General features: G+C 47.6%; 1 protein-coding gene across 2 annotated transcripts in view; it reads left to right on the forward strand.

Annotated features, from left to right (window-relative positions):
- INSC (INSC spindle orientation adaptor protein) overlaps window positions 1–12,651 on the forward strand; it is a 118,032-nt gene that overhangs the window by 84,201 nt on the left and 21,180 nt on the right. For both annotated transcript variants that reach the window (XM_008708899.2, XM_008708898.2), the window contains one exon: window positions 9,533–9,704. In XM_008708899.2, coding sequence (XP_008707121.2) covers window positions 9,533–9,704 — 172 coding nt within the window. The remainder of the gene's footprint in view (window positions 1–9,532; window positions 9,705–12,651) is intronic.

The following is a 12,651-nucleotide window of genomic DNA, read 5'->3' on the forward strand; positions in this document are numbered from 1 at the left end:
GGGGCGCCTGCACCACCCACACTGCCTTCCCCTTTGGCTTCTGAAGCGGGGGCAGGTGCTGGTCTGGAGGTGAGCGGGCAGGAAGGGGAGACAGTGAGGAGGCTGAGGGGACCGCAGAAGGTGTAGGTGTGGGGCAGACTGGGCTAGGGAGGCCCCACTTCCTGGGAACAGCCGGGCCTGGAGAGAGGGCCCGCTTTCACCGCATAGAGCCAACACCAGCGTCTGCCCCTGCCCGCAGGTGACGGGCTCTGTGGTCCCACGCAGAGACAGAGAGCAACGGGGAGAGGGAAGAGGAATGAGAAAGAGAAACGGGCTTAAGGAAGCGTGAGGGAGGGAGGGGAGATGGTTCAACATGCCCACAGAGAAGGAACCACACAGTTTCCAAAGGAGTGTTTCATTCTCCTCTGGGTCTCTTCAGAGGGGTGAAGCAGTTCACAACTTAGCCGGACCTGCAGCGCCCAGATTGTGACCTGCTCAGGCATGGCGTGATCTCGCAGGATGGTTTCACTTTCATTCTCCTGATGAGCAACGGTTTTGAGCATTTTCCCGTATCCTTATTGACCCTTTGGCTATTTTGTGAAATGTCTGAGACTTTTGCCCATTTAAAAGAAAACGACTTCTTTGTCTTTTTGTTATTCAATTATAAACTTGGAAAAATATATTCTATGTATGAACCCTTTGTCAGGTGTATGTGTTGAGAATGTATGTTCTCAGCCTGTGGTCTGCTTTTTCATTCTCTTGATGGTGTCTTCTGATGACTAGACATGCTTTGCTTCGATGAAGTCCAGTTGATGGATCTGTTCTTTTCTACTTGGTGGTTTACCCCCAAATCAGAAAGGGACCCTCTATTTTCTTCTAGGAGCTTTATTGTTTTACACTCCATAGTTAGGTCTGTGATCTATTTCAAATTAATTTTTTTAATGGTATTCGAGGTTCAGTGTTTTTCAGATGATATCTGGTTGAGTCAGCGCTGTTTACCAAAAAGACCATCTTTCACCACTTAATTAAAGAGGTATTTTTGTTGTGAGTAAAGTGATGATATATGCGTGAGTCTGTTTCTGGAGTTTTTTTCTTTTTTCTATTCCATTAGTCTTTTGTCCATCCTTGTCCATATTGTCCATATTGTCCATCCCAATATGACACTGTTTGAGTCCCTATAGTCTATAAGAAGTTTTGACATTTGGTAGTATAAATCCTCTAACTTTGTTCTTTAAGATTATCTTGGTAATTCTAGGTTCTTTGCCCCTCTCTGTACATTTTAGAATCCACTTGTTAATTTCCACAGAAACACCTGAGAAGATTTTGATTCAGATTTCTTTAAATTTATAAAGAAATTTTGGGATAATTGACCTCTTACGCAGTATAGGGTGTTCCAATCAATAAATGTCGTATACCTCTATTTATACAGACTGCCTTTAATTTCTCTTAGCTATGTTTTGAGTTTTCAGTGTCAACATCTTGCACATCTTTTAAAGACTTATTTCTGGGTATGTTTTATGCTAAGTGCTATCTTAAAATTCTTATTTTCTAATTGTTGCTGACACATAGAAAATACAATTTTGAATATAATGATGTGTAGACTGTTGGATTTTATACAAATTTGGATTGTGTACAGATTGTGTACACAATTATGTGATTGGTAAATTACGACAGTTCTGCTTCCTCTTTTCTGACGATTTTACCTTTGTATTTCTTTTTCTTGTCTTATTTCATTGGCTAGAGCCACTGTAAAATATGAAATGGGATGGTGGTAATGGATATCTGTCTTGTTGCTGATTTGGGGGGAATTCCTTCAATATTTTGTTTACTATTTCATTATTAATCATGATAACATTATCATTTTAAGAATTAGATAACAGGCTCAGAGAAGGTGAGTAACCTGCTCATTTCACCAGGTCAGCAAGTAATGCAGCTGAATTGTGAAGCCAGACTTTCCTCTCCCCTAAGATTGTGCAGCTTCTCCCATACCACAGGCACCTCTGGAACAGTAGTGCTCAACCTGGGATCCCCACTGCAATTAGTTGAGGAGTCTTTAAAAATATGATAGCAAGACTCCACTCCAGATCAATTAAATCAGATTTTCTGGTGGTGAAGCCCAGGCATTAGTATTTTAAAACTTTCCCAGATGATTCTGATCACCTGAGAACAAGCTAAGAACCACTGATCTAGAAGCACTTTTGGTACAGTTCCTACCCGTGCTTGCCCAGGAGTGCTTTGCTGAAAACTTGAAATTTTATATCAGCACAGGACTGCTAACCCTAACCTAAAGGGAAGTGAACTTGTTCTTGCTGGCCTTTTGAAACCTTCTCCCAAACTCCGCGGCTTCTATCCCCAAATGCCTTCAGAGCATGTTTGACAATCCACTTTAAAGAAAAGCATCTGCTGGACAGGGAAATTATTTTTTGTCAATAAAATATCTGATTTCTCTCCACTGCAATAACTCACCTCTCTCTACCTCACTGACTTGCTTGCCAAACTGGTTATGTAATCCCTTTCATCCATTGTCCCATTCCCTATTACGTGTTAATATTTGTTTTATCCATTTTGACACTTAGCTTTTAATAAAAAAATTATTGTTTGAAATAGCAAAGGAGGTCTAGTGGTGTCTGGGTTATGTTACTTTGGAAGGAGGATAATATTATCCTCCTGGAGGCCTGTTTTACTTTCTGTAGCTTTCTACAGAGCTGTCAGCTCTACCAGCACTCCTTAAAACAAATATCTCATTTTGTAAAGTGAGCCTTTAACCCCTTACGTTGTTCACAGATTCTATGCTGGACCTTGCCCTGGTCTGGTTTACATCCGCATTCAGATCTTGCTTCTGATGGATGGATTCATTTATTCCACCTAATGCTTTGCCCGTCCCTTGCCCCACACTTGTCTTTGTTTCCTTGGGCATGACCTTTGTTGCTTCCCCTCTCTATGATTGACTTTTCCCTCCGGCTATTACCGTGGGCAAACAGATCTGTCCTTCCTGGTCCCATGAGCGGAATTCCAGCTGCTTTGTGGTCCCCACTTGTTTTGTTTTTGTTTTTTTCTCAAGCAGACTTTAGGTGTCTGAGTGGACAGAAAGATGAAGGAGGAAATCTGGCGGTCTTTAGGTGTTCATCCTCCCCCGTGGCTGAGTTACCACCACGTTCGCGTGATTCTGTTTAACTCTTACAACCCAGCAACCAACCCGTCTGTCTTTCCCTAAAAACTAAACATGCAGAACGGAACTGAAGATAGCAGCCCAACACCAGTAAATATGGTGGGTCTTCGTGTACTAGCCAGTGTCCTTAAGATATTTGCGTAAAGGCCACCAGTGATGCTTTTCCAATACTTAGTAGGAGAATGTTACTCATGAATCTGATGTGATGTTTACTGTATATTTTGGGTTCTTCAACTGCATGGGTTTCATGCTCCTTCACCCACTCCTCAGGGAGAATCTCAGCATTCACCAGCTCCCTGTGTGTCCAGACTCCAGGTGCATCAGCCATGCTGCCCAGGTGATGACCAGGCCATACCATCCTCATCACCACTTGCATGCTCTCCCATGAGGAAAGCTTGGCCTTGGGCCCAGGCCCATCCCATTCTATGTAAAAGCTAATAACATATAAGTGCTTCCAGCAGCAATTTCTTTAGGGATGTGAAAGTGCTTTGATTAGATTGTTCTCCTGGCATCATTAAGTTTATGTCCAGGGATGGGAAGTGGGTGGTTTGAGGATGGAGACTTTACAGAAATGGGAGCAGTGTTTGAAGAAACTGGCCTCAGGCTGGGCCACTCCTGGGCCCATCATAGGAGCTAAGCCAAGCAGCCCCCATCAATCTGACCCTTTCACTAGCTTGTCCTTTCACTGTCTTTCCCAAAGTTTGCCCAGAGGGCACAGGGCAAAGAGTGAGGAGACCAGGGTGGGAGTCCTGGCCCTGGCACTAATGTGCTTCACGGTCTCGACGATCTCTTTCCCTCCTCAGGGCTCTGTCTCCCACCATTCAGCCTGCTGTGTTAACTGCCATGTGTCAGGCCTCAGCTGGGTGCTGGGGACCAGAGGAGATTCAGTACAGGAGCTGCCCAGAGCGGCTCACATCTAGTGGGGGGCGGACATATAAACTTATGAGGACAAGCTGACACGATAAGTGCTCCAGATGTGATCAGACAAGAGTGGTATGGCAGCTGGGAGGACAGAGACACTCTGGAGGAGGCAGGCGTGTGTTCACAGAGGAGGTGCCTTCTTACCTGGATCTGAGAAGGGAGTGGGGAAGGAAGACAGGGAAGACGACCGCTCAAGCTTTAGGTGAACTGGGTTTGAGGTGCCTATGGAATACCAGGGCAAGTTAATTTGGGAGTTAAACATAAAGAGATTCAGTGGCAGGTTGGAAATGTAGATGTGGGTCTCAGGAAAGAAGGTCAGGGCTGGAGAGCTAGGTTTGGGGGTCATCATAGTGAGTCACTGAGGCCGCTTGGCTTGGGTGCTATTGACTAAGATGGTACAAAGGGGGCTGATGGGGGGGGGCTGGGGTACCTTAGGTGGATTCAAAGGAGGACGGACTTAAGGAGCAAACGATAAGTGGTAGTTAGCTAGTGAGGAGACGAGCCCCCAAAATGGGGTATCATGGAGTCCCAAGCAGGAGAGAGCACCAAGATGGGCAGAGCTCCCAGCAAGGAGAGGTGTTACAGAGGCCAAGTCAGAGAGGGACCAGAAGCTAGGCTCTGCACCAGACAAGTCCCCAGATCCTTTTAAACATGTGGTTTCTCTCTCTCTCTCTCCCTCTCTCTCATCTTTTATTTCTCTATGCATCCGTCTGTCTTTGTTTCTCGGTCTCTTGTTTCATCCTGATTCATCTTTGTACCAGTGCCTAGATCAGGGCCCATCACAAGGTAGGTGCGCAGTTAATGTTTGATGACCTATAAAGAAATGCAGGGACTGAACTACTTCCCTCTTTGTTCTCTTCTGCGGGATTGTAGTTACTCATCTTATGGGTGCGGTCAGGAATTAAAATAGGAGTTACTCCCCTTCTAAAAGTTCTAGTTCTGGGGGGACGCCTGGGTGGCGCAGCGGTTAAGCGTCTGCCTTTGGCTCAGGGCGTGATCCCGGCGTTCTGGGATCGAGCCTCACATCAGGCTCCTCCGCTGGGAGCCTGCTTCTTCCTCTCCCACTCCCCCTGCTTGTGTTCCCTCTCTCACTGGCTGTCTCTATCTCTGTCGAATAAATAAATAAAATCTTTAAAAAAAAAAAAGTTCTAGTTCTGGGCTGCATGAGTTGAGGTGTCCAAGCACGTAGGAAAACCTGTGGGCCCAAACCCAGAGGGCTGTGGTTCTCAGTGGGGTCTCAGTCCCAGAGGAACCTACAGAAAGATTAGTAGGACTCAGGGCCCCAGATCTAGAGATGGCTACAACCATGTGGCAGGTACTGCACACGCATTGTTTTTGTTAACTTCCAATATCCTCTGAGGTGGGTATTTTTACCCCCACTTATAGATAAAGGCTCAAAGTAAGTACAAAAATTGTGCAGCTAGTAAGATGCAGAAGCAGGATTCAGACCCAGGTAGGTGTGACTCCAGAGCCTGTGCATGTTCCGATGCGATGGGAGTTAGTTCAGACACTGGGAAGCCTGGAGACCTTCAGGTCTCCCATTTGTGATGAGCTGGCTGGTTTGGAGTGGCTGAGATGGTGATGCACACGGAAATCAGCTTGGGCTAGTGATATTTTGCTGACAGTAGGCTAAGTGGCAGGTCAGTACATCAGAGCCAAAGGCCCAGGAAATTGGCCCAGTGTGACAATCCACCAAATAGAAAAATGAGCAAAACACATAAACAGGCAATTCTTAGAGAAAATCCAAATGGCAAAAACCAAAATCAAAACCAAACCCAATCGAAGTAAAAAAGGAAACATGAAAAGACTCTGAGCTTCATTGTAGAAAGTAAAGATGTGCATATTAAAGTAGAAATTTCGCACATCCACCAAACTGGCAAAAACTTAGACTCTGACAGTACGAAACGTGGGCGACAGTACGGGGTTAAGTGAGTTTGTACATTAGATAGGAACATAGATTGCTACAGCTGTTCTGCAGAACAACGTGGCAGTACTAGTACAACTAAAGATGTGCAGACCCTGTGAGTTAGTAATTCCACTCCTCGACTGAGACCCCTAGAGAATCTGGCAGGTATGCACCAGAAGACACTTAGAAGAATATTTACTGTGTATTATACCATATATACAGAATGTTATTATATATTATAGCGAAAACTGGGAACTGACTCAAATGGCCATTGATAAGAGAATACATAAGTGAATTACAGTCAGTTTGTACAACGAAACACCACCCGGCAGTGAAAATAAACGGACCTCAGCCACAGGCACCAACAGGAAGGGGTTGCCCAAACGTAATGCTGACTGGGGAAAAAGCAAATTGCAATACACAGTTTGACACTGTTTATGTGAAGTTCAAAGCCTCGTAAAACTATACGCATGCAATAAACCTCTAAAGAAAAAAGGGAGTAATAGGCACAAAATTCAGGGTAGTGGCCCATCCAACCGGGAACAAGAGGTATGAGATCAGGAACTGCATACAGGGAGCTTTCTGATGTCATTATTCCTAATATTAGAATTTCTGGATATTAGGCGTATGCATACACACAGATAGGTGTTCATTTTGCTATTTTTTATACCTCATACATTGACAACACACACACGTATTCTCTTTTGAAGGGATGATAAATTTCATAATTACCAAGTTACCAAAAGATATCCGAAGCATAGAAAACAAATTATAAGGGAAGTTCATAGACAGGACACCACAGACACTTTTCTCTGGAAAATCTAAGGGCAGAAGAGGAATCAGGCTCAGTCAGAGTCACTCTCTTGGGGTCAGGAACAGCTGGCTGTTTCTCTGGGGCTGCTCTTTCCTGTAGTGGCCCTTGCTCCCAGTATCTCCTCCATCCGTGATGCCGTTCCTCTCCCTTCACTCATCTAGAGTATGTCTCCAGTCTTTGGCCAGCTTTTACTCGCTAGCATTAATTCCCCATTTGCCCAAAGCCTGCTACTATGTGTGAGGCCTGGAGCAGCCATGAGTGAACAAGCTGTCCTATCCCGGCTTGCAGAGTGTCCGGGGGACAGGGGAGACAGACAGACAAGAGAGATAGAATCACATCCCAGTGGTGCTGTTCTGGGATTGCTCGTGCATGAAGTCATCTGCGGACCTCGTTGAAAGGCAGATTCCAGGCCTCCCCAGAGTCTGAGGTGGTTTGGGTGGGGCCCAGGAATGTGCTTTGGAGAAACCCTCAGTGAATTTGGTTCAGCTAGTCCTCAGATCCCACTTAGAGAAACAGTGTGATAAACGCGAGGATGCTAGCAGACAGATTGGGGCCCGAGCTCCGAGGGCCACCTCTCCAAGCTGGGGTGTGGGCATTAAGCCAGGGAGGCTTCCAGAGGCCTCCCCAGATAGTGTCCTCTTTGGAAATCACATTGAGAAACGGTTATTTGTGGATGGGGCTCCTGCCTCACTGCAGGGGTACCCTGCCCTGGCTTACCTCTGCTTGGCACATGGTATGTGCTCGGGGAACTCGCACTCAGGGGGTTTGCTGGGGAGCATCTTGGGTTGGGAAGCAGGCCTGGTATCCAGGCCTTGGTGGCCCAAGCCCTCGGAGACCATTAACTCCTGGCCTCGCTAGTGCATTCAGAGTGGCCCATCTGCAAGCAGCTGTTGGGGACTAGGTTTGGGTCTGGTTTGGGTTTGACCAGCATTCTCAACTGGGTTTGGGAATGCAGTTCCATTTGCATCCAAGATCAGACTGAGGAGATCAGATAATTGAGACCCTTAGCTATATCCTTGGATAGTGCTGGAAAGGGGAAGGGATAAAGGCCAGCCAGGTCTAAGAGGTTTCTTATGTTGGCAGGCTGGCAATAGGGCTGCTTCCTGTTTCCAGGGCCAGAGCAGCCCCCTTTCCTTACCTGGGTCCAAGTGAGGCCCCCCTCTCTGAAGGCCTGTTGGTCAGACATCCGGCATGAGTCCAGTCCTGCCAGCAGCCACCTGGCTGCTATTTGTTCTTTTTTATTAGGCATATCCAGGTGAGTTTTATTGTGGCCAGCTCCCCCAGCTCCTGTTCCCACATTCATCTCTTTGTGAGGCTGAGATTGCCAAAGGCTTTTACAGCTAATGGACCTTACAGCTCCCAAGAGCCATTTAAGGGAGGCCCAGGAGTCAGTGGTGGTAATTAGTCAAGAGAAACACTGACCTCTGGAGAGCTGCTTGAGCTGAGTGGCAGGAAGTAAGGGTGTAGGGACAGGAGCCCCGGGCCTACGGCAGGTGTGGGGAGCATCAGTATAGGCCTCTCCTCACTTCACCTCTCCCTGGTTCTTCCCGGGCCTCATCCCTGCCCCCCACTCCGGACAGGGGAAGGACTTCTTGGGGCTTGATGACAGGGTCCTCAGGCAGGCTGGTGTCATGGGGCATCTAGGGGGCAGCAGGTGCCCTGCTGAGCTAACTCTGATAAGTTCCCACCCGCTGCCCCTCCTCCGCCTTTCTCCAGAAAGCCTCATCTACTGACCCTTGATGGAGGCGGTGGTCTGAGTTCAGTTTGACTTCTCAGGAGGCAGTATAATGTCCTGATAGAAACCACGGGCTTTGAAGCTAGGCAATTTGGGTTCAAATTCCAAACCAACTAGTTTTCAAGTTTGTGATTTGGGGCAAGTCATTGAACCTTTCTGTGTCTCGGTTTCTTCATCTGTAAAATGAGGCTACTAATCATCCTGGCCTCTGAGCCTTATGACAAGGAGTAAATGGTGCCCGTACTACACTTGGGGGGTGAGCACTCGATAAGCAGAAGCTATTATTGTGCCATGAGTAAGTCTGATGGGGCAGAACTGGGAAGCTGAAGCCTTTATCTAGCGTTCCCATGCCTCCACGCCCAGGTTCATTCCTCTCTGGTTGGGCAGAGGGAGCAAGCCTTTAGGGAAGCAGCCCTCTTTCTAGGGACGAAGGTGGTGGAGGACGGGTTGGGGAGGGAAGGACGTTAATTGAACTCAGCCTAGGCTAATCCAAGAAAGGGAGGAGGGAGCCAACATCTGCCAAGCATCTTGCCTGAATCCGCATCCCCTGCTTCATCACCTTAACCCCCAACACTCTGTTGGGGGATGAGGATACCGAGTCTCGGCGAGGCTAAGTGACTACAGCCAAGTCATACGGTGCAAGTAAGACGGGGCCAGGGGTGGAGCTCGGGGATGTGGGAGTTCTAAGTGACTGTTCTTTCTACTGTAGTTTACTGTGGTGGATGGTCAGGGGCTAGCCCCTGGGCACTTGGCTTAATGCCTGCTATCTAAGAAGCCCATGGGAGGTCACTGATCTCTGCTGGAGCCAAAGGACAGACCTTCAGATGCCAGACTTGAGGTCCTTCTGGGGACCTTCCCACCAGGTTGTCCCTGGCTCCACACAGAGTCCTGGGCTGTTCTGGGAATCCAGGGAAGGACCCTGTGGGGGGCTTGTGTCTGTCTCCTTTCTGTCATGAACAGTGGTGCTCTCCCGGGATGTACAGGGCCGTGCCCTCTCTCCCCCTGCAGGTGGACGGCGTTCTGTGCTTGGCCGACATCCTGACCGATGACAGCCACTCAGAGGCCACGCGGGCTGAGGCTGCGGCTGTGGTCGCCCAGGTCACCTCCCCACACCTGCCCTTTACTCAGCACCTCGGCAGCTTTCTGGAGAGCATGGAAGAAATCGTGACAGCTCTCATCAGTGAGTCACCCTGGGCGGGAGGGTACTGCTGCGTGAGTGGGACTTGTCACAGTTGTCTCAGCAAGGGCCGAGGAGGCCTTCCTGCCCCCCTCCACCATACACCCACACTCAGTGAACCCCATGTAGCTTCTGCACTGTCACGCTGTTCATGTATCAAACTCAGGCTTTAAAGAACTTAGTTGTCAAATCTATTAAAATGCATGCAGCCCTCTGAGAAGCTCTTTGAATTAAGGTCACATTGGGATTAATAGACCTTTCAGAATAGAGACCAGGACAAGCCCCATGGACAAGCTCCATGGAGATGTAGAGGACCTTGAATTTGGAGGTTCAGATCCTTGACCAGAGAGACTCTGATGGGCTTTGTTCCTAAAGTCTCAGACTGTTCTAGCCAATGAATGTGGCAGCAATGACAGGGCCAACAGCTTCTCAGAAGGCACTGGTACGCACCAGCCTGGCACCTGCAAGCCCGCCACGGGTCCCACATCATGGGGCCTTGAAAACTTTGACTCTTCTGGATTCCCCTATTCAGACTTAGGTACTCCTGGCTGGAGAATCATAGTCTGACATCTAGAATACTCTTTTCCTCCAGCTTCCCTTTGCAAAACTGCAGAAGCTGGGACTCGTCTGGATAAAATCCTCAGGAAAATTGTTTTGTAAACCACACCCTTTCTTTTCTAAGGGCTGGCAAGTGTGTGTGTTTCTACTTCTATCCCTGTCTCTGCCACTGTCTCCATATCCATGTCTGATTGAAACTGAATGGAAATTAATCTCATCAGAAAATTTAGCGTTTGCTCTTGGAATCATCAAACCAGGGCTGGGAAGATTTGGAGTAGCATGAAGGCAGGGGCAGCACAGAAACTGGATTAGGAGTCAGAACATTTGGGCGTGGACTTCTAGTCTTTTCATTCATCCATTCAACAGAGAGCTGCTGACCAGCAATCCTGTGCAGGCCCTTCACAATGTTCCTAATATAGAAAACATGAAGTTGGAGCCATTTCTCTTGAGTCCCTCTAGCTCTAGAATTTTCTGATCTGCAAGGACTTTGAACAGAAGAGTCATCAGTTAAACTGACTTTATGGCTTATTTGAGTCACTGGGGTACTGGCACCCACAGGCCAGGCTACATCAATTTGCCAACATCCACATTTCTTCAAAGTTGAGAAAACTCAGAAGCCAACTGTTGAAAGCGTTGGCTGGAGGGAACTCAAGAGACCAGAAAATTCAATGCTCACTCAATAGGAGAAGAAACCTAAGCCTAGAGACATTGAGGAACGTTCTTGAGGCAACATAAGAGTGTTAGGATTCACTTATGCCAGGAGTCTCATACTCAGTCCTCCACCGGAGCCAGGCAGGACACAGAAATGGTTGAAGAGGGCCAGATGGAAGAAGAAAATAAGAAAATTTGAATCCTGCATGAAACCGAAAAGCATGTGCATTGATGAAAAGGATGGGGGGTGGTCACTGTTAAGTCCCGTTGATTGTTGCCATGTAGAAAAGGCCAATTTTTAAAGATAAGACAAAAATCCTAAATTTTATAGAAAATCTCTCAATGTATAAATGATAGCAAAAAGTAAATAAACATACCCAAATCTATATAGTCTAAACAAGCTTTCCCTATTGCCATATCTCCATCCCTACTTCTCTGCCCGGGCTGGATTTCTCCCTGGAGAAGAGGAGCCTCCCTATTTGTTTCCCCCTGATGAAGATGCATTGTAGAGTCTGCTCGGAGAGTCAGCAGATGGGAGGTATTTTCTGGGCAGGACGCCAGGGCTCTGTTCTTTGGTGGGAAATAGCCCTCCAATTTCTTGCTATTCCCTGGAAACATTTATAAATGAGTCACTGGAATCCTCAATTTAATCTTCCTAACACATCCCAGGTGACTCAGACTGTAGTTTAAATAAATGTGCACCCAAATTAAAAGGCACTTAGGTGGCTGTGTTAATAATTGCAGCGTTGGCGGCAGCCGTGACTGCATGAGAATTAGTGTGGGTGTTCGGATCTAGAAGAAATCTTTACGGCAAAGTGGGCCAGTGACTCCTGTGGTCTCGCTCCAAACTTTGGATATACAGAGGTGGCCTGCAAGAGGTGGGCTTGTCGCCAGGGGTTCCCAAAACTTGGAGGAGGGGGCAGTCATTGGAAAAGAGCAATCATAGAACTCTTCATTCCTGGGCAGATCTGTTGCCCTGCCTGGAGGGATTAGATCAAGATGCCGAGTTGCGTAGTTGGTCCCACCTGGGGTGAGGCGCACAGCGCTGCCCAGGGGCAGACATTGCCTCCCTGGCAGGACTGAAAGCTAAATCTGTAGGAGCACCACTGGGACAGAGTCAAATAGGCCTGGTGACCATAGGCAGCCTGGGACACGGAAAGAATGGGGACTGAGGTTGGGTAGACCTGTGTTTGAGTCTAGACGGTAACAATGACCCATGATCCTCAATGCCTCAATTGTGGGAAAGTCACTTCATATGTGAATCCTCAGTTCTACAGCTATAAAATTGTGATAGAAAGTTGGATTGCGGTGAGGATGGAATGGCTTCAGGAGGTCAGAGATATACAGCAGTGCCTTGCACAGAGTAAACACTCAATAAACAGGAGTGTTGCTGCTGCTACTAGCTTCTCTGAGCCTCGACTTCTGCAAATGGAGGTGACCGTATTCTACGTTACGGGTGCTCAGAAGTTACTGGTGCAGAGCAAGGCGCACAGCAGGTAGCCCAGCTCTATTATTTTCTGTCCCTGTTTAGGTCGGGGCCGGTAACTGCATTCACTCAAAGGGCCAAAAGATGCCAGCTTCAATGTTAGAAACTGGAGGTTTCCTGGAGGCCAGGATTAGGGATCAGGACTGCACATAGCTCAGCTCTTCCTGGGGGCATTTTCCTGAAGTGTGCTTTCTCCCTCTGTGTTTTCATGGAGGTGTGGTCAGCGGGAGAGGACCTGGACCCACGCAGCACCTT

The sequence above is a fragment of the Ursus maritimus genome, unplaced genomic scaffold (assembly GCF_017311325.1).
Source record: "Ursus maritimus isolate PB19 unplaced genomic scaffold, ASM1731132v1 scaffold_23, whole genome shotgun sequence".
NCBI lineage: Eukaryota > Metazoa > Chordata > Mammalia > Carnivora > Ursidae > Ursus > Ursus maritimus.